This window comes from Camelus dromedarius, chromosome 10, assembly GCF_036321535.1.
Source record: "Camelus dromedarius isolate mCamDro1 chromosome 10, mCamDro1.pat, whole genome shotgun sequence".
Classification (NCBI taxonomy): domain Eukaryota; kingdom Metazoa; phylum Chordata; class Mammalia; order Artiodactyla; family Camelidae; genus Camelus; species Camelus dromedarius.
In genome coordinates, this window is record NC_087445.1 from 36,029,728 (window position 1) to 36,057,677 (window position 27,950).

General features: G+C 44.6%; 1 protein-coding gene across 6 annotated transcripts in view; it reads right to left on the reverse strand.

Moving 5' to 3' along the window:
• The window catches only part of APBA1 (amyloid beta precursor protein binding family A member 1), a 210,642-nt gene that overhangs the window by 19,838 nt on the left and 162,854 nt on the right, over nt 1-27,950 (reverse strand). For 4 of the 6 annotated variants that reach the window (XM_064490261.1, XM_064490260.1, XM_064490262.1 and 1 more), the window contains 6 exons: nt 17,237-17,332; nt 12,698-12,737; nt 9,297-9,442; nt 2,698-2,733; nt 1,599-1,685; nt 813-998 (listed from right to left, as the gene is read on the reverse strand). In XM_064490261.1, coding sequence (XP_064346331.1) covers nt 813-998; nt 1,599-1,685; nt 2,698-2,733; nt 9,297-9,442; nt 12,698-12,737; nt 17,237-17,332 — 591 coding nt within the window. The remainder of the gene's footprint in view (nt 1-812; nt 999-1,598; nt 1,686-2,697; nt 2,734-9,296; nt 9,443-12,697; nt 12,738-17,236; nt 17,333-27,950) is intronic. The other 2 variants (XM_064490264.1, XM_064490265.1) reach the window with 2 other exon arrangements.

The window sequence follows — 27,950 nt, forward strand, 5'->3', positions numbered from 1 at the left end:
GTGCTAATGCAGCCTGAAGCCTGGTGGCCTCGACAGCAGTTCCAGGGACAACTGGGAAAGGATGGATGGAAGAATGGGCCCCACCCCTGTTGTTCACTGACTTCCTCTGTTGATTTTATCACGGGGAGACACAGGCGTGAGAAATCACTAGCTTCGGGAAGAGAGGAGCAGCTGGTTTTCCTAAGGAATGGGAGTGGGTGGTTGGAGCTCTTGCGATTTGGTGGGTAGGGGCAGGGATCCTACCTTTACTGTTAGGAAAGGGCAGTCCTACACATCCAAGAATTGTCCTTTCCAAATACCCCAGTGAACCAGGTAAGACCTGTTCAGGCCCCTGTGGGTCTGACCGAATTCTTCCCACTTTCTCTCTAGTGTCTTGCCTCCTTGCCTTTCCTCAAACTACATCAGCAGGCCCCTGCCTCAGGGCCTTTGCACCTGCTCTTTCCTCACTCTCACTCTGTTCAGATCTCTGCTCAAACGTCACCTCAGAAAGGATGTTGTTCATCACTCACCCTGAAATAGCCCCTGTCCCTCTATCCCTTGACCTAGTTTAATTTTTCCTTATCAAACTTCCTACTACCTAGTTTTATATTGAGTACATTAATCTATTTTCTGTCTCTTTACAACCTTTATGATGGTACCTTTTCTGTTTTACTCAGCCTTATATCCTTTGCACTAGAACAGCATTTGACATGTAGTAAGTGCTCAGTAAATATCTGTTTCACGTACAATTAAGGTTCTAAGAACTAGCGGTAACCTGTTGACCCAAGGGCAGCCTAGATCACACAGAGGGAGAGTAGGGGAGCCACCCTTACGTCCTCAGACTCGAAGACGTGGCAGATCATCTTGTACTGCCTTTTCCCATCCTGCGACGGGTGGGAGGCTTCCATATTCTCCTGGGAATTGGAGCGGGGCATCCGCCTGCGGGCCATCAGGACAACGATGTTCCCGATGTCTGCGATGTAGGAAATGGTCCTCAGAGGGTGGTCCATCATTGTCTCCTGGAAGGCAGAAGGGAGAGGATGGGAAGTCTAGTGTCGCATCTAATGACCCATGAGAGTGTGCCACCCCACGGCCCGGCCAAATGTGGTCCACGCTCAGCGGGAGGGGGCTCCAGGGCTCACTGTAAAGACTCAGTGCACAGATTTACGCGCCCCACCCAGGCCTGGGGGCAACTCCCTTGGCTTGTGGTAACCCAGAGCAGGGAGTGGTCTGGTATGTGAAAAGAAACTAATTATTTTACAACCAGTAGAATTTCTGGTGGGGAAGTTAAAATATAAAAAATCTGCATGTGATGGCTATATTTTATGTGTGTGTGTATGTGTGACTTTAAACAAAATTTCTTAAAAGGATAATCTGTTCAAGTTCATGAATCTTCTGATAAAAACTTAAGAGAATTACTAGCAAACAATATCCATGGTTTATTTCTTCCTTTGATCTTTAATAGCCCCAAACCCCCTACCAAGCTCTCCCCACCCTCTGGCTCCAGCAGCACAATGTGTGGAAGCCAGCAACTAGGGACAGCTGCTCTGTGGACAAGGGCACAGTCCCTTGGTTGCCACTAAGTTTCACCCCCTGGGAAGGTGGGAGCCAGCTGATACCTGCGTGTCGGCATTCAATACTTTGATTCTCTGGGTAGAAATGAAGAGGTCTACCTCGGTCATGGGCTGAGATTCACCTTCGGGAGCCTGAGAAAGAAAATGCACCAAGGGAAAGCTTAATACATTACTCTGACCCAGGTACACGGGAGCAAGGTTAGCTCACACACAGAGGCATCGAGACACAGTCACCAGAACAGCGATGCAGACTCCAGAATCAGACTGCCCAAGCTGAAGGGACCACAGAGAGGATGAGCAGGGGGACAGGTTTGAGCACAGGGAGAAATGCAGAATCCCCTTTGCTTCTTTCCCCTTGGAGGCAGTAACTCTGCAGTAGTTTCGACTCAGTGATTGTGAATGGTGCTCTCTGCAAGGGTTTTGGAGCCCAACAGATTGAAGGAATAAGGGTGATGGACTCATACCCCAGGACCTTAGAGGAGGTCCGAGTTTGCTCCTGCTCAAGTGTTTAGGCACAATGTTTACAGCAGGTGCAAACCAGGTGTTTGGAGGCAGTTCTGGTAAGAGGGTCTTCACATTCACACACCACCACAGCAACACAGAAGCAGTACCCACACCGAGAGCCACCCCACTAAGAGCGAGCCCAGGTGCCTCCACGTCCCACGGGTTGCTCATAAGCACCTAGAAGCTCCACAACCAAAAAAGCGCATCAGTCTGGTTCATTTAGGGCTTCACTCTGCACACGTGGTTATTAGCGAGTTTTCTTTTTTGCATCCAGCAATCTGACAAATCCACAAATCAAACATGACTGTAATTGGGCAGACCCCAGTCCCTGCCACGGGAATGCTCCTGAACGGTGGTTACGTCCACACTACGGTAGGACTCACTTGGCATCCCCAATCTGCTCCCTGTCGTCCCTCTGAAGTGAAATGACTCATGAGCAACAGAAAATGGCCACTTTAGGCAACTGAGTTTTGAGAAACATTGGCTTATGGGGGCGGTTCAAAAAGAAATCTGAACAAAAACTTGCTGGATGCAGAAAATAAAAACACGAAATAAGAAAAAAGGCAAAACATAAATAAATGAAAAAAAAACCAAAACAAACAGGCATAACACCAAGCTGATGACGTTGTTTGTACTGCACCTTCTTCCTGCTTTTGGCTAATTTCTGGGCCATCTGCTTAGCATGGAACAAACAGAGACAGGAGAACAGTTAGAAGAGAACTTGCAGAGACTCAAAGTTGAAAAGGGAACTGACAAACTAGTATCAACAGGGGCGTAAAGCATCTCTGTGGGACGGAGCCTGGCTTAAAAAAATCCCACTCTGTAACTGATCTCCTAAATCAGAATTTAGTAGGTGGCAGGGGCAGGAGGAGGAAGGAAATGTACTGAAGTGCTTCTCATACTTAACTGCAAATGATGTTTTCAAAGAACCAACTTTTGGTTCTTTGACTTCCTTCACTATATGCCTGTTTTCAAATTTCAGTGATTTCAGCCTCTATATTTCCTTCTACTTTCTTTGGGTTGAATTTGCTGATTTTTTTCTAACTTCATAAGATGAAAACTTAAATCACTGATTTCCAAACTTTTTTCTTTCCTGATATATTTACATAAAGCTATGAATCTTCCTCTTAATCTCTGCTTTAGCTGTATTCCACAAATTTTGATATATTGCAATTTAATTATTGTTTCATTCAAAACATGTTCTAATTTCCACTGTGATCTCTTCTGTGAACCTTATTTAGAATTGTGTTCTTAACTTAATACATTTGAAGATTTCCTAACTATCCTTTTGTTACTGATTTCTGAATTTACTGTTCTCCCTCTTTATGTCTAGTATTACTTCTGGCCTTAAATTTGTATAATATTAATATAGTCTATCCCTAACTAGAAATGGATGTAGTAGTCAAGACAGCATAGTTGATAAAGGCAGAAAGTCTGGGGTCAGACTTTAGAAACTGAATGCTGGCTCTGCTACTTACTAGCTGTGTAACTGGGAACAAGCCATTTAACGTCTCTGTGCTTCATTTTCCTCAACTGTCAAATGGGGATAAAAACAGTATCTACTTCATTGGGCTGTTCTGAGGATAAAACATATACAGCTGACCCTTGAACAATGTGGGGGTTACGGGTGCCACCTGTTGCAGAGTCAGAAGTCCCCATGTAACTTAGAGTTGGCCCTCTGTATATGCAGTTCGCTTCCTTTGTATCCACAGTGCTGCGTCCTTGGATTCAAGCAGTCTCAGGCCGTACAGCTCTGTAGTATTTACTATCAGAAAAAACCCGCATTTAAGAGGACCTGTGTTGTTGAAATGTCTACTGTATAGACCACAGTGTCAGAACAGTGCCTGGGCATTATAAGCACTCTATTTGTGTTTGCTCTTATATGATTATGATGTTAGATGGTTGTAATTTACCTACATCAGGATGCAATCTCTCGGCTTTGAATACTATGTATACACAGATCTTGCGCAAATCATGGTGAGTTGATGGCCAAACCGTGGGCACCGTCATGGTGCTGGGGGTGGGGCGCAGGAAGAACTAACTGCTCCCTGTGCTGCTCGGTACTCACCTGGTAGCAAAGCTCTTGCTCTCAGCAGCACAGCACTACTTCATTACTAACTAAGATGTGTGGTCTGTGCTACCTCATCGTGAAGAAACTGGATGCATCAGCCATCCAAACACCACACAGCTCATCTCTGGTGCAGCTAGGAAACTCGGACAGCCCCGCTCCCACACAGCCACCCCACGGCTCTTACTGGTGGTCAGGAGTTCATGGTCAACAGTCTTCTCTGGAAAAGTCTGAAGGCAGCAACTGCAAGCGTTATCCTAACTGCTGCACGTGATAGTGGGATTATTTCCGCCTCTGAGGAGTGGTCCTGATGCCACGGCACAGAGGTTCCTGGGTGGAATCTGAGAGTCCTGCTGGGGGTGTTCTGATCCGCACCACTTAGAATCCTCAAGACAGATGACTGATGTGAGCGTCTGATCTGCCTGTCTTTTCCTACCTCCCCTGAAAGGATATGGCAGTAATGCACCAATTTCATTATTTGATACCCAAACCTAACAGCTACTGGTCAGAATTCTCCACTCTAGGGAAGAGTGATCTGAAAGGGCCCTTTTCAAGGGAAAGTAAGTCTGCCACCAATGGAATGCCCAAATTCTGGTTTCTTATACTGGAATGAGTGATGAGGAAGAGGATTCAGAAGGCAAACTGAGTTTCATGGAAGGCATTCTGAGACAATTTTTATGAAGTTAAAAAATATCTTATGCACTTAGAGTAATACCACCTTGAAATCACTTATGAAATTCCAGTGCCCTGAAACAAATTAGCATTAAAAATTTAGATATAACATTGGAAATGATGATGAGATTGGGGCCAGAAGGAGAAACTGGAGCAGCAGGGAAAGGTCTAAGGGAACCTTAAGGCCAGCACACACCTTGAAGCAAGGAATGACAACATCCACTGAAATCCTCGTGTCTTAGGAGACTGACTATGGCTTACCACCCAGCAGGCTGTGGTTCAAAGGACGTGGCACTGTCCGTCCAATCGCTCGATCCACAAAGTGTACTGAGTACCTGCTGTTTTCAGACTCTCCAGGTTAGTCATGCCGGGGATCCTCCCGACTAGTCTAGCTTTTCTTTCCCCAGCTGACATTCACTGAGCACTTGGTATGTGCCAGTGTCCTTCTAAGCAGTTCACATCAATCAATGTAACAGCTTACAGCAACTCTGTGAGGTAGGCGCTACATTACCCTCATCTTTCAGAAGAGGTAATCGAGGCACAGAGAGGCTAATTAACTTGCCCAAGGTCACACAGCTATTAAGTGGCAGAACAGATATTCAAACCCTGGAATTCTCACTCTACATTCTAAATTGCTCTTGTGCCATCTGGACAAGTTTCTCCTCTATAAATCCCTCAGTCTGTCTGTAAAATGGAGTTAATAATACCCACCTCACGAGACTCCCCACCCCCTCCACGTGGAGGCATAAATGAGATCATGTACATGAAGGGTCTATTCTAAGTGCCAGTATCTTCTTTATCAACCATCAACTTCTTTTAAGTCAGATGGGAAATCAGATGGCTTAGACAAAGCTACATGGATAGAAATTTTAATCTACAATTAAAACATAATATTTAACACTTAAAGAAAATGTTTCCATAAAAGAATGAAAAAAAACCCTCATCTTTTGGGGCAGGCTAGTAAAGACAGATATAAGAATATTTGATAATGAATGCTTCTTACAAAAACGTATGGACCCCCCCAAAAATCAAATGCTATTTGTGAGCTTCATAAATGTATAAAGAAAATGGAGACCCATATACCACACTCTGCATGGACACGAAGCAGTTTCTGTTGCTCAGGCAGCGGTCAGTAGGTACCCCCCGCCTTCCAGGCGAAGAGCAGAGAACGAGGTGGGAATGAGGGTGGAATGGAGCATGGAGATGCAGGGAGAGAAAGGCAGGCAAGTGAGGGAGCTGCATGGGCTTCAAGCTTGGCTCTCTAGGGAGGGTTAAGGCATGGTTCCCACACTGGGGGCTGGGGGAAGTGGGTGTCTGCCTCGGGCGCTTTAGAGACTGACAGTATGGAGGGCAAAGTTCTCTCCAGAAGTTTTTCCTAAAACAGGTTTAAGACAGTCCTATCACCAAGACTATGCGGTATCACAGTAATGTATTCTGCATTCAAGTAATTGTGGAAGCGTCCGGTTAAACAGACTGAATTAAATCTCCTTAGGGCAGGACTTCTCAGAGCCTTTAACAGGAAAACGTACGTGGCAAATATCCAGAAAGGTCTGTTCTGCGGCATTTCTTGAGCTTATTTGCCAAAGGAGCCCCATCACTGAGAAGCCCTTGGCTTGACTGGAACGTGCCGGCACAGCTGGAGGACAGAAGCTCCCAGGACAGATTCCTGGGCTCCACCCCCATGAGTTTCTGACAGGGGCGGAGCCTCAGAATCTGCATTTTAAACAAATTCCCAGGGGCTGCTGCTGACTGGGGATCCCCACTTTGAGAAAATTTCTGAATCATATGGGGGCTTCCTGGAAGGATATGGCTACCTCTCAAAAATGATGAACAAAAGCCAGAAAGGATACGTTAGAGAAGATGCAAAGATGAAAAAAAAAAAAACTTTACAAAAATGACAGATGTCCTCTAATTCTGCTACTGCATTCAGACGCACCTTATTTCCTACATTTTTGCTAGATGGAAACGTCTTTTAATTTCAGATTCCTCAGCCTGCCTAGTGTTATTGTTACCTAAACACCCCTCTTGCCTCCCTTATTAGACTGCATGTTTCTCAGGGTCAAGGACTGGGTCTGGGCTGATTTTTATCTCCTGAGATGCCTATCACAGGATCCTGCACAAGGACAGTTTGCTGTTTGAGCCAAATTCATATCTAGCTAAACCAGAACTCCAAATTCTCTCCCCACCTAGGCAAATGTATCTACAAGGTCTTTGTTAGATTAAGAGGATTGTAATTCTTAAGACTCCAAGTATAAATCCAATATCACTATTTAATTCCAGTCCACACTTGGTGCTATGTGAGTGACAAACACTCTGTCATCGATGGACAGACCCGAAATTAAAGCCTGCTTTGAAGTGGAAACCCGAGTGTCAGGTTGAGTGCTTGCTTAGAGAGGGGGCATCACAAACACACAGACGGCCACAGCTGGACGCCTGGCGAGGTGGGTCTCACTCACATCGCCGGGTCGTACAAACAATGGAGGCAGAGGAAAGAGAGGGGCATGGTGGGATCCCCGTGGGGAGGGAGGAAGAGGAATCAGAAAAAGAAAGAGGGGAATTCCTCTCTCTCTTTGTAGGTGGAAACACCAAGCCAGAAATTACTCATCAGTTTGTGGTGAGGGTATTATTTCTAAATGGATTTCCAAAGAAATCCACAAAGCTTTTTTGGCCCCTTCCTCCCTGGAGGGACGTGGCGATAAAATACCTATAGCCTGATTCTGCTCTGCATCCCTCTAGAGGTGGCCTAGAGTAACTCATTCCTGAAAGGTCAGCTTCTCTTGAGGAAAAAGAGTGGCACCGCCTCCCTCAGAGAAGGAGGGGATGCTAAGCACGTGGCACACGCCCCTCCTGAGACCGCCCGAGTAACATGGAGAAATTCTCTTGGCCCCTCAGTTCCCTGTGCACAATCGCTAACTTTCTAGGGGCACAGAAATAAACTGTGGGTTCTAAATGCATGCAGCCTTCTCCACTTACGATTTGAAAAAGCATCAGGCTGGGTATAAAGGCAAACAATCTGACAGCCATTTAAATGGATGTAAAAGGAACACGAGGCAGAAAATATTTAATGACAGGCAACAGTTCCTTCAGATGCATAGAAACACACCATAAAATGATACTTATAAATGAAATGCAACCATTGAATCTTACCGCACTGTAATGAATTCCTCACACTACAGTAATTTGCTGTTAAAATAAATACATGCTTTCCTGATGCTTACTCTGCTCTAGGCAGGTCTAACATGGATTTATAATCAGAGAGCCACTGTCTCGCTGGTTTTGATTGACAAAGACATCAAATTTTTTGTTCAAATGACCTGTGGAACTTCTGGATACCAATCCTCTGAAGCTTCAGAGTAAACTTTCTGGTTTCTCATCAGGCTGCTGGAGAAAGAACACTCTCAGAAACCACTGTGGAAGTCAGAAGGCACCACGCACAGTACACGTGGCCCTGGGTGGGTGTGGTCCGGGGGTGCGGGAGTCCTCCCCGCGGGCTGCTCTGCACTCAGGTGACTGGTCCCCCCTCACACATGTCGCAGGGCAGCGGAAGGGCAGAGAGACTATCTGCAGGCGTCAAGGGCTACCCGTCAGGAGCCAATCGACAGAACCTCGGGAAAACTCATCTCAAAGCAACACGCAGTTTTTGGTCTCAGGCATCTTCAGGACCTTTTTCAGGGCAGACAGTTGCTTTGTTCTGGCCCAAGGTGCTGGCGGCACTCCATGGCACACGAACCACATGGTGCCACCTAAGGGTCCCTATCACCCTGGGCTTGTCCATAATTCTAGGTGGTATTGGCATCAGGGTGAAAGTTCTAGAGCTCTGCATTTCCAATGCAATCCAACCAGTTCTGGCTGGTTCAAACTAGCTGTGAATGATTTCAACTAGACAAAAGTCGTTCTTCAGGGAGCAAACAGGCTCGCTCCTTTTAAATCTTGACACAACAGATCCAGACAGGTTATGACTGGTTTGAACTAGGTTAGCCTTTCACTGATGTGGTTCAGACTAGCCAGGGTAGATTTGATCAAATGGTTTGCCTTCTGTGAAGCAAGCCAGTTCCATCTGGCTTGAATGGGATCAACCAGTTCAAAAGCAGTGAGACACAGTTTGCGTCACACTGTAACACAAATGTTTCAGTCACCGATCTCCACCTGCCACTGGAAGTGCAGTGACACAGCTCTCATGTTGGAACTACGACACTTAAACACTGTCCTTCCGCATCATCTCAACTTTTCTAAGCTGCGATCATATGTACTTTCTCCTCAAGACTGGCCACTAAGGACAACCAAAATACATGGTACTTATACATCAAGACTCCAGCACACTTTGGAAACCTTTCTCCTGTTAGGACTGTTAGCAGGTACATGAGCACCGCTTGCCATGTCACTTCCGTCTACTCTCTTCTAAACTCGGGACTAGATCCACGAGGGGTGAGGTGCCCCCTGTGGACGGCTCAGGGGCCCACACCTGCCACCGCCCCCTTGGAGCACACAGCGCCCCTCACCTTGATCCTGCTCACTGCCTCCTGTGCCTGCATCATGCGCACGTTTTTGGAGGGAGTTTTGTCTGAGAGCAGCTGGGTGGAGCCGAGGTAATTGGCAGCAAAAATGATTCCATCGATCAAGTCCTCGGGGTCACAGGGTCCAGGAACTGTAACACACACAGAGCCACGGTGGTAAGAGAGGCCACTGCCATGTCCCCATCCAAGCCACCTCTCCCCTGCTGCTCGGCACTAGCACAGGTGGGCCAGTTCTAGGGACCCCAGAGTAGGTGCCACCTCCTGCTAATCTAAGGCATCCCTCTGGTCTACCTTCACTCAGCCCTCGTTTTCAAATAGAAGGAACAATTACTTCTTAGGTCCATTTACTGTGAGAAGCAGTGTGAATATTTAAACATTAAACAAAATTCAGGGATAAAGGATATTGTTTCATCTGTTAGACTGTGAGCTCTTTGAGGGCAAAGAGCACGTCACATTTGTCTCTGGCTCTCCTGTGTCTAGTCAGTATCGGTCACCCAGTGGGTATCAAATAAATGTTTGCTGGACACACGCTTGGGTGAGCAGAAGGCTGTCTTATTAGAAAACTTCGTTTCACAGCCATTCCTTTACCGGCCACCCATTCATGTTCCCCACCCCCCATTTATTTTATTCATAATGGGAGAAACAAATTTTATAAATCAGAAAAATGGGCATGGGTTTCAGATTGCTTGGATTCCTATAATGGCCTCTGACCTCAATTCTGTAAGAGAGATATTACCCCAAAGCCGTGGTCTAATGCTGTCAACCTCCCCGACTTACAGGCTATATTGTTCCCAGCCTGCATCCACACATATATCAATTCCAAGGGAAATCCGAATTTTCTGTTCTCATTGACCAGACTTTTAAATCAAACTTTAAATATTTTAAATTGGGGGCATCTGATTCTAACCACAATCACTTGTAAATCCTACTGGAAATTAAAACATGTTTGGGGCTAACATATAACTTTCCAACAGACGCACTAAGAAAGGCATTTTAATTCTACAAAATGGAAACGTATATATTTTCCTTAAAGCCCACTGCTAAAACTTCAGGGTTTCAAATTAGATAACTTGAAATGGAAACAATTTGCTTTTTCCTCTTGGAGAGCTAATCTGAAATGGCTTTTATTTTTATCCTTACACATCAAGCTCATCTTGAGCTTAACAGCTGCTTCCCAGAATAAGCTACTTATCAGGGTACAGACCTAAAACAATCTATTCCCTTCCCTAAAACCAAAGTGGTGGTGGAAAAAAAGAAATTAACAATGTTTTACAAAAGGCCGTGTTCACAAAGGATCTATGTAGTAATTAAATAAGGAAACCTGTTTATTTTTTCGATTCTCAGTCTTTCTGAGAAGGACTTCTGGGCAAACATTGAATGGTACCCAGACAAACCTGCCTCCACTACATACTAGTCATTTACAAGGTTCTCAGCAGCCACGTGCTTTCTACCCTGAAACTTTTATAGATGTGAGAAGGATTCAGGTCATTTCCAATGTACAACATTTGTCGTATAGCAGGGAAGCACTGTCTAAATAAAATCATATGTGGACAAGCTTGGGCCCACCCTATGCCTTGTAAATGGGTTCACAACATTATATAAACATAATCATTTTTGCCAACCAGCGACTGAGAAAAAAGAGATCTCATCTGGGACAGCAACTTTTAAGAAACTTTTACTTATTTATTTGGGGAAAATAATGAATGTTAAGAGAACAAAAATGAAATATCTTCTCTACAGAACTCCCAATATCATATATTCATCACTGAATTTAGCTCTAGTTACTGAAAAGGGTCTCTCTTCGACCACAGTAAGTATAGATATGCAGATATGTTTAAGAGCAACCCAGATAATATTTAAATGGCTGTATAAATGTCAAGCAGCCAAGAGAAATATTGGACCTAAACACATATAAATTCAAGATATGACCTTATGTCAATTATCCTCCACGGAAACTGACTAGAATCAAATGTCACCGTATAACACTCACAAAAAAAGCCCTCGTTTCCTAAGCTCATTTTAGGGTCAGTGCTAGCGTATTCTTTTAAAAGTTAAAAAAAAAATTGAAGCTATAATGGTCCTAAATCAAGGAATCGCAGGCTTTCCCCGTCAGCGATGCCTGTGTGTTGCTCTGCAGGTGAACAAGCACACACAGTATATCTTCACACTCATGTCAATGCTGAGCTTGAAAACCTCTAGGCCTGGAGGAATGGATATGAAGAAGAATAGTTTCCAAACATCTGAAAACTCCCCAAGGTGTTCTTGTGGAGTTTTGGAGCTTTGCAAAAATGGTGCAAATAATTTCCAGGTTACTCAAGAAAGAAACTTGGGTAAAAACCGAACCTATGAGCTTGTCTGGGCTTCAAGCCCAAGGGTTCAGGAAGGTTTATGAGTCCAAGTAGTTCATTCTTGAGCAGTGGAACACACTGACTATTCACACACAGGCTTCAAAGGCCAAAAATGCTGTCTGGGCATCCTCTGGCTCCCAGAAAATCCTTCTTCAAGGAAATGACAGTGCACCCTGCCCCCAGATCATCTGCCATCCTCCCTGGTAGAGAGTCAGTGGCACTGACCCATTTGTGTGGTCTGACCTCAAGCTGGGTGCCAAGCCTGGATGGCGTCCGGCCCCACCTGGCCTGCTAATAGGATGCCCCTGTGCAGGGAATAACCTGAGTGGCAGCCCTGCATACAAAATAGATTACAGGGACAACTGTGGGGTCACACTGCTGGTTCGTGGCTTTGCTCTGCTCCTCTGAGGGACCCTGGGAAAGTTGTGCACGCCCTCCATGTCTCAGCTCTCTCATGCACAACATGGAGATAACACTCAAACCCACTTTACAAGATCGACAGGAGGGTTCAATCAGTTATTACACGGAAAGTGCTTAGAACAGTACCTGGCAGAGAGTAAGTACTTGACGTTACTGTTACTAGCTCATCCAAGCAAGAGACAGGAATTATTGGGAAGGTCTTTTAAAAATTTTTTTTAAGTGAAGAGAACCCAAACTTCTCCCTTAGTTAAACCTCCTTCCCACCTGAATGGTCCTTGAGGGATTCAAGAGGTGCACCGGACCACAGGTAAGGGAGCTTGTTGGATTTTGAATTCACTGTGGCCAGTTCTAGGCTGGGCAAAGCCCCCAGCCTCACACCAGCCTCACTCTAGCCTCACTCTAGCCGCAGAGTCTCCCGGATGGAATCAGCAAAGGCAGGGAGCAGGGTCTTGAGAGGGTCACAGCTATTGTTCTTTTAATCTAAGATTCTAAGACTTAAGACAATGAATAAGCGACTTTGTGGCCTTTCTTCCCCACTAGCATTTCATGGCCCAGGGCTTCAAATGCTAAAAGATTCATGAACGACTCAGTGTTCAATATTTCCTTTTCAGTTCTTACCTTCAACGTAGGTTGGGAATGAAGCCAAGCTTTTTCTTGACTGTAATTAAGACAAAGAGGTTTCAAAAAGGGCAAAGCATGATGAAAAATGTATTAACACAACCATCCACACGACTTGAAAAATAAATACATCACCAATGGCAGATATTAACCAGCTGTCAACCGTTTTTGGCTACAGAAAGTAAAGTGTGAATAAACATACACATTTATTGTTAAAGGTCACTCAAAGCCCAGAACCATCCATTCATATTTTAGATAATCTGAAAATCCTGCCTTCCACAATCAGAGAGATGTCTGTCATCTTAAAGACTAAATCATGGACCAAAATTCATAATCAGTAATAGCAATAAAAAGGGCTCAGTTTGTATTCTTAAGAATCTGGGTGTCTGAGTGAGAAACTGCTGATTAGCAAAAGCACCAACGAAATGATTATATGTTAAAATTAAGAATTCGCTTGGAGAATTTTATTCCACTTTGCTGCACTGATCTCTCACTGTGCTAAAAATGGCTGCAAGTTTTTAATCTCTCCCTTTCATCTCTTACTGATTTATTTCAGTTAAAAAATTCCATTACATAAGTCATTATTGTGTGTTACCTTAAAATAAGAACACAATAAACAAAGAAGTCATTTAAAAACCTTGGAATTTCTTATATTAAGTAACACCTCACAGAAAAAGGTCAGACTCCCAATAGCATCCTTGGAAGTGGATATAATCAGCTAGAAACCTTCTAGAACCTGACTGGATGGCACTTAAAATGCTAGCTCTCAGAGGAGTAATACTTACCACTTGGTTCCTTTCACAACTAACACGACTGTCCTAGAGATAACTCTGAGTGGACTAAGAGTAGATAATTCTTTCCTGCTTCAACCAGTAACAGAATTTGCAGCTGGTATGTCTGGAGCAGGGTGATGTGAGCATTGCAGGAGTGGAAAGCTAAGGTAAAACACAAGAGTCCCTAAAATGGGCAAAATTAGGGTTTGCATGGCCAAAGGTTACCCTCAGAAAGCCTAGAGATTTTCATTGCTAAGAAGCTACCAGGTGTTAGGTGATCATTTAAATATGTGCCTTTCAGAAGAAGACAACACAGCTACTCTATGGGTTGACTTGAATGGATGGCACACTATGGGGTGCCTTGTGGGCTGGCAGAGTGAAGGGCCCTGGGTGACGGCTGGGATATCATGGGAAGCAACTCCGTATCACAGCACTTTATAGTGTTCTTCACTTGGAAGATGGGAATAGCAAAGGGATGATTAATGAGTTAATCTGTGTATGACATTCAAAAAAAATAGCAGTGTTGTTATGTGAAAAACTGGAGGCAGTCAAACCTGATTTTCAGACTCTGCTTAATTCAGGACAATGACAAGAATCCAACACTAATCACACAATACCCCACGCAGGGCAATCTCAGTACACCTGCTGCAGATGTGCCCACTGGGATGAAAGGGTTCCTCACACAGAGGGTGGGTTTTGGGTTTCAGAAAGGATCACTTTTACAGAAACTAAGGACACAAATCCACCGGGAATGAAAGGTTACTGGCTGCTAATGCATTTATGGAAAAATGCACACCTAGTGAAAGCTAAGATATGTGGTTAAGCGGAACGAGAACTCCAATTTCAGTGGTGCTTTACATTAATTTTACTTTCAATTTACCCAAGTGACAAGACAGACCCAGTGGAGGGCCTCTTGGCTTAAATTCTGTTGGTTTAAAGAAAAAAAATCCATGAATTCATGGTATGCAGATGAAAGTTAGCTTCTTCAGGAGTGAGGGTCACAAACTTTCAGATTATTATTCCCCAACCATTTCCCCATCCCTGCCCTCAGCATCTAGGGGTAATGATGGTTTTCCTTTGTTTAATCAAAATGATTTAGCCTCCAGGTACATCCAAGAAGCCAATTCAGATTTTCTTGGGCACTTAGGGTACTTTTCTGAATGTTAATCTCAAGGACACTGTCCAGATTTTAGCAGAAGCTACAAAAAAATTGCATTAGTCTATAGTTCTGAAAGCTGTTGTTTTATTTAGAGCCACCACAGAGGGCATTTGGTACATTCACTTCTCTATTCATGAGCTCATGACTGGCTTTCTTTAGTCTCTAGGGTAGTAAATTTTTCTTTTTAAAGAAAGAGTTTTGTGAAATGAAAGAATCTCTAATTACTGCACACAAAGAGGATTTTCATCATTATTTCTAAAGATATGCAGAAACATGTGCCAAGTCCTGTAGGAACCGAAAAACTAACAAATTTGCCTTGCTTATTACATCTGATGAATAATCAAATGCTGAATATTCAGATGTCTGATTAGCCCTTTGTTTTCTCATATGTGGACAGAGATGAACATTAGTTGATCCCTAACATTAAAGAATTAATAGAGCCACATTCAAGAAGATAAAGACCAAATCTTTGGGATGTTCCAGGAGGTCACACAAACTGTATGCAGAACCTGGGGGCCTGAAAATTGGAACAGTGACATACAAGCCACCTTGTCTGTACAGTGTGTGACCTGCAAGTACTCCTCATCTCAGGGACAGCAGATTCTGGTGTTAAGAGCACAGGCTTTTGAGAGCTCAGGATTCAAAACCTGGCGCCACCACTTGTGAGATCTGGGGCCTCAGGTAAGTTACTCAACCTCTAAGCTTCCTCCATTAACAAATGAGGACAATAATTCCTACGTCACAGAATAATTTTAAGGATTAAATGAGATACTATGTAATTTGCTTGGCCTGATGCCTGAACACCATAAATGCTCAAGTAATGGTAATTTCCATTACTGTTATTATCACGATGGCTTCTTGCCATTTGTTCTCACTGATCCATGGGTTATGAATAAAGTATAAGGTGAAATTGTGGGATACAGGGCCAGCAGAAACTGTAACCCCATTTCTCCTGTGCCAGTGGACTGAGGATCAAGATCAGAGAAGGACAAAGTATATTTCAAATCTAAATTCTAATGCTGGTGTCATTTCAGAGAAGGTCTCCTTATGTTTGTATGGTTTCATATGAACAGATTAATAAAAAATACTATCCCTGTATGCATATTTAATGGAAAATGTATGTATTCAATGACACTTTAACAGTAAATTTTAACTAAGGCCCCCTTTGGAAGCGATCTGCCACTCAGATTAAAATGGAGATTGCTTTCTTTTGTTGAACTGAACATAAAATTATTAGCAAAAGGAAGGAAAATGAGACTCATTTATTACGTGCTTTCGCTCTTTAATGCCTATCCTCAGTGTTGAGGAGGCAGCATCTATATTTAGAGTGAACGGAGCCCACACACGGATTATGGTGCAGGCCAGTGTCTACTTGACCCTAGTCTGTAAGTAGACACGAGTGGCAGTTAGCTGGGTATAAAAGGACAACGGGTGCTGGAGAACGCAATGGCTCCTCCCACTGAAAAATACCTGCCTTTTTCTAGTCCCAGAAACCCTAGTGGGAGCAAGCAGCATCTTGTCTCTTAAATATTCTCTACTGGAGCTCAGCGTGGCCTCCATCAGTTAGGTGACCATGTGATTTGTCCTCCAAAGTGACACTTTAGGGCTACACCACACACAGCTATTTAAATGAGTTAAATGGAAATAAAGTGCAGAATTCAGTTCCTAGATCCCACTGGCTATATTTTAAGGGCTTGCTAGGTACACGTGGCTAGTGATGACCACACAGGACAGCACAGAAGTAGAACACTTCCAACGCTGTAGAACGTTCTCCTGGACAGCACTGCTTCAGAAAGTGAGAAACTGGTGTTTGCCACATGCATTGCTTGGAAAACAGGTGTGAACTGGAACTACCCCAGGGAAACCAAGACAAGTGGTCACCCTGTTGTCATGAAAGATATTTCACTTGGGCCTGAAATAAATGAGTATTTAAGAAACCAGGGCATTTTCCAAACCCCAAAGCAACTGTAATGCCACATATCGAGGCTCGTAACACGATGAGAAAGGATGCTGAACAGAGTTTTTGATGTGTAATGTCTAAGAGCACTTCCTGCAGTCAAACATTCTGTAATGTTCTATAATCTCTGCTTCCAGGGCAACAGCCACTAGTCAGGTAGTCAGGCTGCTGAGCACGTGGAATGGCTGGTGTGCCCGGGGAAGTAAAGTTTTCACTTTATTTGTGAAGTAAAATAGACGCCTGTGGCTAGTGGCTATCAAATTGGATGGCATGGCTTTAATCACCGAATTCCACACTGGAGAGATAAGAATTTTTCTCCCCAGGGTAATTTGGGTCGGCAGCTCTGTGGGAGACTGGAGAGCATAAACCAGAATTAGAATAAAACATAATGGGTTATAAAATAGATAAACAACCAGGTCCTACACCATATAGCACAGTGAACTGTATTCAGTATCTTGTAATAATCTATAATGAAAAAGAATATGAAAAAGCATATATATATACACACACACACACATATATATCTATATAACTGAATCACCGTGCTGTACACCAGAAACTAACACAACATTGTAAGTCAACTATGCTTCAATAAAAAACAAAACAAAACATAATGGAATGGTGGCTTTTGGAACAAGGTGGTACCCTACCTCTTTATTTGTGGAGGCGTCCGCGGGGTCACTGGGATGAAGGGGAGTGCTCGAAGACTCTGCACCCAGGGGTGAGGAACTGCCTGGAGATGGAGACTAGAACACAGAGAGCAAAGGAAAACACAGTGAGAATTGGGTGAACAGCCCGGCCTTGGGGGGCCAGGGGGCGGGGAGAGAGGAGAAAGCTGCACACACTGAAGGAACATTTCAGCCTTAAGCAAACTTCCCTGGAAAGGAACTGCCAACTAGACATAAAAGGCTTGGATTTGTCAAGCTTTCTTTAAATTCCTGCCATGTTTTCAAAGGAGCCTTTACAGCTCAGCCCCACCCACCACTACCCCTGGCCAAGTGTTTGAACACAGCAGAAGCTGAATATCAAACTTAAAGCCCTGGATGAATAAAGCTAACAGTGATACTCAAATGTTTGTTTTTAAAACATTTTTTCTTATTGAAGGATTCAAACCCTTGGGGTACCGTTAATGTCTTATAAAATCACCTGCCCAAGATTACCTGAAAAATTAAAACATGAATTTTTAAAGAGGTAGCTGGGCCTGATCTTGATGACTGGAGACCACATCACCTGCGTTTTCCTAGTCGGTTCAGATTTCAATTATTTTGTCTGGTTTAATCTGCTGGTCACTGAAAACACACGAGATATTTCAGCATCCAAACGGCGTTATCTTGACTGCTCTTAGAAGAGTTAAAAAAATTCTTTGTTAAATGATATATTTAAAAATAAGGCTTAGAAAAGGTTTGGAAAGCACAGTCCCCATCGGGTGTGCTGCTGCCCCAGGTGGAGGGCTCGGGCTCGCTGTGCAGACCCTGCAGGAACGGGTATGAAGCGCCAGGGCAGGGCCCGTAAATCCCTGCCGACTGAGCCACCAAAGAATGAAAACAAGCACAGGGGTGAGATTAATGCGGGCACTGAAAACTGTCCCTGGCCGATTACCAAACAACTCTGTGTGCTCCTGAAATCTGGGGGATGAAGAGAATCTTCAGGTGACCCACAGGGATGCTTGAGAATTCTGTAGTGATGGTCTTCTGAGAGCAAGAACGCACCACCTCACAGTTCGTTGGTGATGTCTGCCAGAAGGCACAAAACCGAACCCACGCAAGGATGTCTCTCTGAGGACACATGGGGATGTGAATGAGGAGATGTACGTCCTGGGCAAGAAAGAAAATCGTACCGGTAGTAGCCTGAATCTGCTTCTGCTCTCTGGAGACTGGGCCCCAGGGGAGAGGCACAGAGATACAGTAAAATACCTCTGCAGGGGAAGGGAGAATGTTCCACGAAGTGGTGGTGCTGAGGAGGGGTGGGTGCACATTAATGCACAAGCGGGACCTCAGAGAGCACTGTGTGAAATCATTAAAAAAAAATACATCTTTCCCTAAAAGTCTGACATGGAGGAAACTGTAAAGATGATGTGGTGAAACGCAGCATTATTATTCACACGGACATCATACTGTCCCAGCCTATTGCTGTGAGGCCTGGATTTGTTTCCCACAAGCCCATATACCTGATTCTGGGCAGGGAGGTGAGGACTAAGGAGTCTCTTGAGCATTCAAAAGCAAAACTCAGCTGCTCTGCAGTTAAACCAAGAGGACGAGTGTTAGGGTAACATCAGACATAAAATACCCAAGACCCATGGTCCCTGGATGCAAGGAAGGAGCCCCGCATGCCTTTAAAAAGAAACGCACAGAATTTTTCACTGGGCACCCAAGAGAGCTGGTGGGCACTTGCTGAGTTAGCTCCATGTCTGGCCTTCTCAAAATTAATGTAGTGGGTCGGGGGGTATAGCTCGATGGGAGAGCGCACGCTTAGCATACACGAGGTCCTGGGTTCAATCCCTAGTACCTCCACTAAAAACAAATAAATAAACCGAATTACCCCACCCCCACCAAAATTAATCTAGTGAAGTCTTCATAAGAATTTAATACCTTTACATTTTTCCAGTTTTTCAAATCTGAAGAGCTTCCTTAGATATTTATGTCTATTTTTTCCCCAAGTAATTTTCTCTGTCACAAAGACTTTTAAGGTCTAGTCCCTGGGGAAGCTAGTGCAGCTGCTTTTTCTTTAATTGCTTGGTTTGAGGTCCATGTATCAGCTTCATTAAAAACACTCGCAAAGAATCCCATAGAGCCTATTTCTCTAATTATTTTCTGTTGCAAATTTAAAAATGGAGTCTTTGCAACATCACAGGCACCAGGTCATCTCTGGATGATGTGAGAGACAGGTTATCTGGAGAGCAGGCTGGGACGCAGACGACGTAGATCAGACCCCGCATTAAGGGTCAGTGACCAGAGCCGGGCGCCCGCCATGGGACACCAAGCAAGATGCACAAATGTGACTTCGGTGGGCACTGCTGTCACCGAGCCTCTCATGGGAGTCTTTATCAGGGACCACCTGCCCTCAGACACTCATGCTCTAGCCTTCTGCTTGCAAATGAAGCCCCCGTGCTTCCTTCTATTTGCACATGCAGTTAGTGACCTCCATCTAGAGAGTTCTTCCTCATTCTCTCCTTTCAAAGCACTCATCTTGCTGAAGCTTTCTCAGACTCTATCCAAGGTTCTGTTCACCCGTGATGGCAGCACGTGCCAGGCTTTTATAATGATCTGTTTCTCTGTATGCCTCCCCTCGCCCAAGAGCTCTCTGGCTGGGCTCTTGTCTTACTCATCTTTTTAATCCAAATGCCTAGCCTTGGGTCTCATAAGCAGTAGGCACCCAGTAATTGTTTACTGAATAAATGATGTCAGTGTGGTTTCCAGCCTTACCATGTTTTCCCACTTGCATGGAAAGCAGTCAATAACTACTCTCTTACATTGTTTTTCGTGGTCAATGGGAAGCTTCTTTCTGATATAGGACCCCGACACCGTTATGTGTAGAACGTTACATCTGCATTCCGAAATGCAGAAACGGTCTTTGCCGATGAAGATTCTGACCTTCGCTTCAGCAAAGCTCATCTGAAGCAGAAAGCTGTCCCCAAATGAGAGAACCTCACCTGGTGGAAGCCTGCTCCTCACCACACCATTGCTGACAAAGTCAAGGTGGACAAATGCTTTCAGAGCAGACAAAGCCTCCACGGAGCCCAGACAAAGGTGTTCATGTCAACTCACCGCAAATGTCTGCTTTAAAAGCCCTCTGCCCCTTACTCCCAACTTCTGCCTTGTTATATTCTCAGAAGTGGAGAGAAACCAGAAGTTGGCTAATACTTTTTACTTTCAAAGAAGGTACTGGAGGCAAAGTTTAACCAATGAAATACGACGAAAAAAGTAAAAACTATCATTACGTATTTCTGTCTGGAGTCTCATGCCTTCTGGGTTGCTAGATGGATATTCAATTTTAGGCAAATGAGACCAAAAGGTGGGAAGCAAATGTGGGCTTGGAAATTCACAAAGGTACGTGCCACATGGCGCACCTACAAGGAGGTAGTGTTCAAAGGTGACTCCCCAACTCCCTGCTCCGGTAATTACAGGAGGTCTTCTAAGCTCAACAGTTTGTCTTCAGCAGACTATGTTCTAGCAGACGCTTCACAGCTATGATCTAAATTTATAGCCACCGCCCTGGGGTTCCACAAAGCAAAGCTCTCAGTCTTAAGACTTAGGCTCTTCAGTGTCAGGACAAGAGATGGAGAGTCCTGTCCTTAGGCCTAAGGAGACAAAAGCATCCCAAGGGAAAGCCGATCATTCATTTAACATCCAACTGCCCATCTCCTAGGGGCAAACACAGTACTGCTGGTGGTAGGGGTGAGACAAATAGCTCACCGAACTTTTGGGATATGCTTGGAAAGGAGAAATGCAGTGCACAAGTAATTATCATTCATTTATTCCTTAACAGACATTTCAGTGCCTCCTTATGTTCCTAGCACTGGGCCCAAGAGGCAAGAGATGTTGTGGTCCTGTCCTTCACCCCTTTCCAGATAATGGGAGGAGGCAGACATGTGAATTCAGTGCCGGGGCAGGCGGCTAGGATATTAATTCATACCTTCATACCTAGGGACACGGGGTTGGGAGGGATGGATTCCATAGGAGGGGGAGGGGTGTGTTTCAGCAGTGCTACATCGGGAAGGAACTGCTTTAGCTGAATCATGAAAACTGGATGGTATTCATGCAGCAGGATGGGATGGGATAGGGAAGAGCTGGAAGGTACTGGAGACAGAGGGAGGGAGGGAAGCCCAACTCTGCAGGGAAAGGAGAGAGGAGCTCAAGAGCAGGGCAGGGACCAGTCACTGGGGACCCACTTGGTGACAAACTTTGCCTACTCTGCCCGGAGGGTATTTTCCTCTTGCGTCACTGGCCCGTTGTCCTCACTGAAGCAGCACATTCTAGGCACTTAAGAATGATTTCCTGAACTGAACTGAAAGATCTAAAGGAGGGAGGGGTTATCATTTTTGCCCTTTCCTTTCCCTTAAGCCTCTTTGATCCTTGGACATCTGCTCAAAGAAAAGATTACCACCCAGAAAAGTTGACAGGATGACACTGAGAACATCCCAAGGCCATGGGTCAAGGGGCCCCTGGCTCTTTCCAAATGGACTGCGTTCTTTTCGGAAAGGCCCTAGACTGAGCAGGACCGAGAGCAAAGCTATGCTTTGCACAGGGATCTTGAAAGACTTTTGGAGGAATCACAGCCAAAAGACACCAATGACCTGGGCGTTTACTCATTTAGTGTCTGGGGAAGCCCTGAGCCCTGGCTGTGCCCAAGGGGCTCTTGGTTTAGCAGGGCAGATAGACTCATAAACACACGCACAGTGTCCTCTGTAACTAGTGTCTTGTCTGAGTGCTAGGGGAAAACAGAAGTCACCATAACATAAAAACAACCACTCACAAGGTTAGCGTCCACTGTAGCAGTCCCTAGCATCCCCAGATGCTAATCCCCTCCCCAGACACAGGCATCTATCTGGTCCAAGTCTTTGTCAGTTGGTCTCTGTTGACTGTTGGGACCATCTGGTGTTTCTAGGCAAAACCAAAAATAAAACAGCAAATGCAATGCAGAGTAAAAGTGCAAGTCCTGTAAAAATAAGTAACTAAAAAGGAGAATTTCAAGAAGTTGAAGGTGGCAAAGCTGGAGAACGGCTCAAACCAGGTATGGACCACTGAAGAGCAGGGAAGTTACACCAGTTAACAATTCAGAGAAAAATGGTAGGATAACGGCTGCCAGAGGTGCTTCAGAATAGCATGATTGGAACATCCGATAATGAAGAGAGGCCCTTGGGAAAAGAATCTAAGTATTTTTGCTGAAACGATCCTCTTTATGACTGAAAGGACCATTTCTGAGCATGCTGCACAAGTCACCTGTGAATTGAAGGCAGCTCTTCTACTATATGATTCAATGGCTTTTTTTTTTTTTGAGAACTACAACTCCCCAAATCAACACTTCTCTTAAGAATTCGCAGAGCATACTATAATTGACATCATGTTAATCAAAAGATAAACTAAGCTTACGTTTGTAATTTTTCAGTATTGTTTTTCAAAGTTCTAATCAAATTCCCTTCTTCCCATACTCACTTTGCAACTTTGGTCTTTGCTGTAAGTGAATTAATTTTAAGGAGGCTTTTGAAGATACACTTACACAGGGATCCTTTGGAACACCCCTCCCACACCCTCCACCCCTTCTGCGGTTAAAATGTCACATGCCAGCTGCTGTAACAGGCACGAGCAGGAGGGAGGAGAGACCACCTGGGTCAGAGAAGGCTCCCAGTGGAGAAGAAACAAGCCTTTCCTGCCACAGTGCCCAGGACTTACAAGGTTCTGAATAAAAAAGCCTGCTGGTTGGCAGAGGTTTTAAAAAAAAAAAACAACTTATCAATCCCTAAGACACTGGGTCTAGTTTTCAAAGCCACCATGATCTGGCTTTCCAATATTAGGGCCCATCTTCAAAAGCATAGTTGATCATCTGCTTTGCTGTACACTTGAAATTAACATTGTAAAATGACTACACTTTAATTAAAAAATATGAATTAAAAAAAAAGCATAGGTGATTACAGAGAACACAGGTTACATTTCTCCTTTGAAACAGACTTACATTTTAATTTTATATTGTAGCAGAAGTAAAATTCTAACTAAGGTTTTCAGGATGCTGAAGCGGTTAAGTGCTCACGCCCCAGCCCGTGGCAGACCTGAGTGTGAATTTTGGCTTCACCACTTAACGGCTCTGACCTTGAGCACATTCTCATCCTCTCTGATTCTAGTAGCTGCGGAAAACAGTTATGACCTACCTCCCGGGGCTGACACGAGGATTAATCCCTGACAATGCACACACGGGGTCAGCTCAGCGCCTGGGCGTGCACAAAGCACTCAACAAATATTTGGCGTGTCTTTTAAGAGTCTAACGGTGATAACAGTTATTCCACCCCTATGGGAGAGTGTTCACAAGGACAACACACACCCACGGGGATGTTTTCTTCATCTTGTCTTATTTTCTTCCTTATTAAAATTTTATTCATGGATAAAATTAAAAAGCACACAGAAGGCTCTACAAAAATCCTACCACAAAGACTTTAAATTAATTGATAAGCCCCAAGAGTCTTACTGGTACATTGGTCAGAATAGCTCATTACTGGCTATGACTGCGGGGCACAGGATGGCTGTGTGCAATTTCTGGCACTCCCACCATCTCCCATTCAAGGCAGCCTGTTGCCATGTGAGGGCTGATGACGCCATTACGGTGACTGACTTACAGAAGAGAATCTCGTGACGTGCACTGCTCTAGTGGTAACTGACAACGCAGCGCACGAGGGACCGTGACACACCGAAAGCCCCCGCTGTTTAGGACACCTGGTGAAAGACCCCAGCCACCTCGACGAGCCCCAGGACACGGAGATCCACTTCCTCCAAGGGAACTCAGCAATAGAACATTCACTGCAACGAGGGGTAGGAGAAATAATTCCTTCAAATACACTTTTACTAAGTCTACCTGGGAATGAGTTATTTAGTAATTTCAACTATATGGAGCAATGCTCAGAACCTGAGCATAAGGTGTTTGGGTTTTTTTTTTTTTTTAAGTCACCAAGCAGCCAACATACTACCTGTGATTTGAACACTAAGAACTCACGACCCTCCTTCACCAATGTTAGGGGTTGTGTCCCCTCAAACATTTATGCTGAAGCCCTAGGCCTCAGTGGGGTGGTATCAGGAGGTGGGAGGTAATTAGGTTCTGAGGGTGGCGCTCTCATGATGGGATTAGTGCCCTCACAAGAGAGATTTGCTGCTTCTTTCTGTGCTCCCCACACTGTGAGGACACAGCAAGATGATGGCCAACCGCAAACATCAGAGGCTGACCATGCGCGCACCCTGATCTCCGATTTCCCAGGCTCCAGAACTGTGAGAAATAAGTTTGTTGTTAATACCTGCTCTATGGTATCATGTTACAGCAGCCCAAACCGACAAGGACAACCAGAGACCTCTCATTAAATACCTGTTTACTTTCTTTTAAAATTTTTTTTAATTTTAATTTTTTTCCCCTTAGCGGAGACACTGGGGATTGAACCCAGGACCCTGTGCATGCCAAGCACACGATCTACCACTGAGCTATGCCCTCTACCGCTCCACTCTCATTTTTAAACACAGTTTTAACAAGCTCTGAGCAAGTCATTCTTCAGTTAAAAAACTTTAGTGGTTTCTTTTTGCTTAAAGAATAAATCTTAGACTCTTCGCCTTGCCACTGAAGACATCCAAGGTTTGGCCTTAATTTCTTTACCACCTTCCCCCCCTTCCAGTTCCTGTTCTCTATCGTCAAGCCACACTGCACTCCTTTCTGTTCCCTGTGCATAACCTATGAGTTTCTGCTCCATGCCTTTGTTCATGTTCTTGTCTGAACTCCATGTGCCCACGACTCTCCAAAGGCCCATTTCAAATGTCACCTCTTTCATGAAGACTTTCCAATACTCTCAGGGAAAGGAATCCCTCTCCTATGAGAATTGCTTATATTTGATCTGGGCCATTCTTATGGTGCATCACTTTTTCCCTTATATTTTATAAAATTATTGGGTAACATTTAATTACAATATTTTAATAAGCACCACAAAGGCAGGATTTATGGTTAATTTCCATTTTCTTCTTCAGGCGCTTAATACAGGGTTCCCCATAAAATACACAACAGGAGTTCAGTGAATGTGTTGACTCTATGGAAGGCTGCATGGACACCAGTTCTTGGTATCAGAGGACAAAAGCAAATACGAAAAGGGAAAAGGCTCAGAGACAGAGTAGTTTCTGGACACGTGCAGCACTTCACTGTGTGCTCACAGGGATGCTGGTGCCCATGTGTCGCTCGGGGTTCTTGCCACTGACTCTGGATCATGGTCTGTCTCCCTTCAGCAGATACTGCTTGCATATCTGCATCCTCAGATGATGACAAGAGTCTTGTGGACACAGGAGGAACAAGTGTTCTCAAATGTGGCATTTCATAGACTGTCATCAAGCATTTGGTCATTCAATTCCTGTCCGGCCTGAACACTCAGGTTCCATTCCCTTTCCGACATAGACTTTGAAAGGGGTGGCGATCTAGGCCAGGCCACAGCACACGCTTTGGTTCTCCTGTTAAACCGTTTCGGGGGCTGGGTGGGGCTTCTGTCCCTCCAGTGGCCTCAGACAGCTTTTTCACAATGCAAATTGGTTTATCTAGCCTTCTCTTTTCTCTCAAATAAATGTACATTGTTTCCCTCGGTGATCTAAGGTGTTTTACATTAACCTAGTCCATGTTAGAATTATTTTTTTTAAAAACCCAAATATATGATTAGTTTTTTCTTGCTCCAAGACATGTTTGTGCTTCTTGAAAAGAAACTGCCAAAGAAATCCGTAATTACTCACTCTCAGTTCAAACGATAATAGCAACGCACATTTGTACTTCCTTAATGTGGCAAAGCAGGAAAGTTAACACAGGCATTGTAAGGGCATAATTATGTCATTAAAATGATAATAGCTTGGGCCTAATGAAGTGTTTTATATACACATTTATAATGGATTCAATTAATACCAACGGAACATTCTGAGAGAACTGTCTGTTAGAATACTGTTTCCATTCTCTTTTCCCACAGGGAAAGTGCTCCCATTCCCCATCCCAAGTCTGTTAAAGCCATGGCAAGGCTGTTGTGGGAAGACCAGCACAGCTTGGAGCTCAGAATGAGCCTTGCACTGCGGCCACCTCCTCAGATGGAGGCTGCTTTCATCGTCGGGGGACCACATGGATCACTCGTTTTATCACCATCTAAAGAGCTCTAAGCTTCTGAAACCACGTCCTCAAAGGTAAAAAAAGAAAAAAAAAAAAAAACACTGACTAGTTAACTACCAACCACAGTCACCCCTGCAAGGTGGGATAACTTGCCTTCTGATAAAGCTGATCTATAAACGGATGTTATCTGTTCCCTCTGAAGGAGCTTCACTGCATGAATCTAAAATGTACCACAACTTGTGATGGACAAACAAGGGCGCCTATAATTCATCTCTCCATTAGGTCCACACACTCCCCAACGGGCCTACTGCACTGTCATCCTCAGGCCACACTGAACCTGAGCTTGGGAAGAGGAAAACCAAAGCCACTTTTAGTTTGTATTAAGAGACGCAGACTAAGCGCTAAGAGCACACTATTTGCTGCAATAACACTTTATCTGCTAAGAACAGGAACAGCTACCATTTGCCGAGGGATGACTGTGTGCCAGGCACTGTACAGGGGCCATTATGCCCATGAGCTCATCTATTAGTAAAGCGGTTCCTAATGTGCAAAGCACTAATCTCCATTTTCATAAGCATCCTGGAAACAAAAGACAACACAGAGCACAGAATGAGAGGCTACAGTGCCCAGAGTAACTCATGTATTAGGACACAGAATAACAATGCAACGCAGACAGAGAGGAAGCCAAGAGTGCATCTTTCTAAGTGATCAAACAGCCTTTTCTCCTTTCAGGTCATCTTGGACTTGTAAGCAACAGGCTAACCTGATGACATTTCCTCCCATCTTATTCCTATTCCTGCTCTGTTCACTTACTCCTACTATCAAGGGAAATGCAGAGGACTTACAATCTGACAGGACTAGGAGAAGAAAACCAAGAGCAAAGCAGCAAACGTAATTTTGAAGCCCGGGAATCCACTTACCTCATCCTTGTGACACTCAAATTGGTACATCCAAAAATTCTCCATCTTTACGAACGCTCCTTGGGTGGCAAGACCAGCTCTCGTGTATCCACTTGTGAGCTGAGACTAACTCCTGACCTCAGTGCCTGTCTGGTGGATTGTTTCCAGTGGTGTTAGATGCCCGAGTCAATAATGCAACCAGTAACAGGAGATGCGACCACCTCCTGGGGCGTCTGACTCATCTGCATTAACCCCTCGATGCCCAATGGCCCAGGCAGTCATGCATCCTGGTGGAGCACCATCACCTGATGTTTCTGAGAAGGGGCTGGCCCACCCCTTTGAGCAGTGACACCTACTATTTCTGGGGAAAATAAGCTTGGTTCTGAGGTGCTACCAGAAACTTTCACACACTCTAAACTCTGCTACGTTTAAAGAACCTGTGAAAAAAGCATCCAGCTGCTGTGGAAGGAAGGGGCAGGAGGTGGAAAAAAGAGGCTCTCTCAGAACCTGCGTCAGAGCGCACCCGGGCACATGCAGAGGGCTTAGAGAACACTGTGCCGAGCCAGGCCTGGGTCTCTGGGGGCCCAGGATGCTGAAAATGGACCCTCAGCACCTCTTCACATTTGCTCAACATCCTTGTGCTCCAACACTT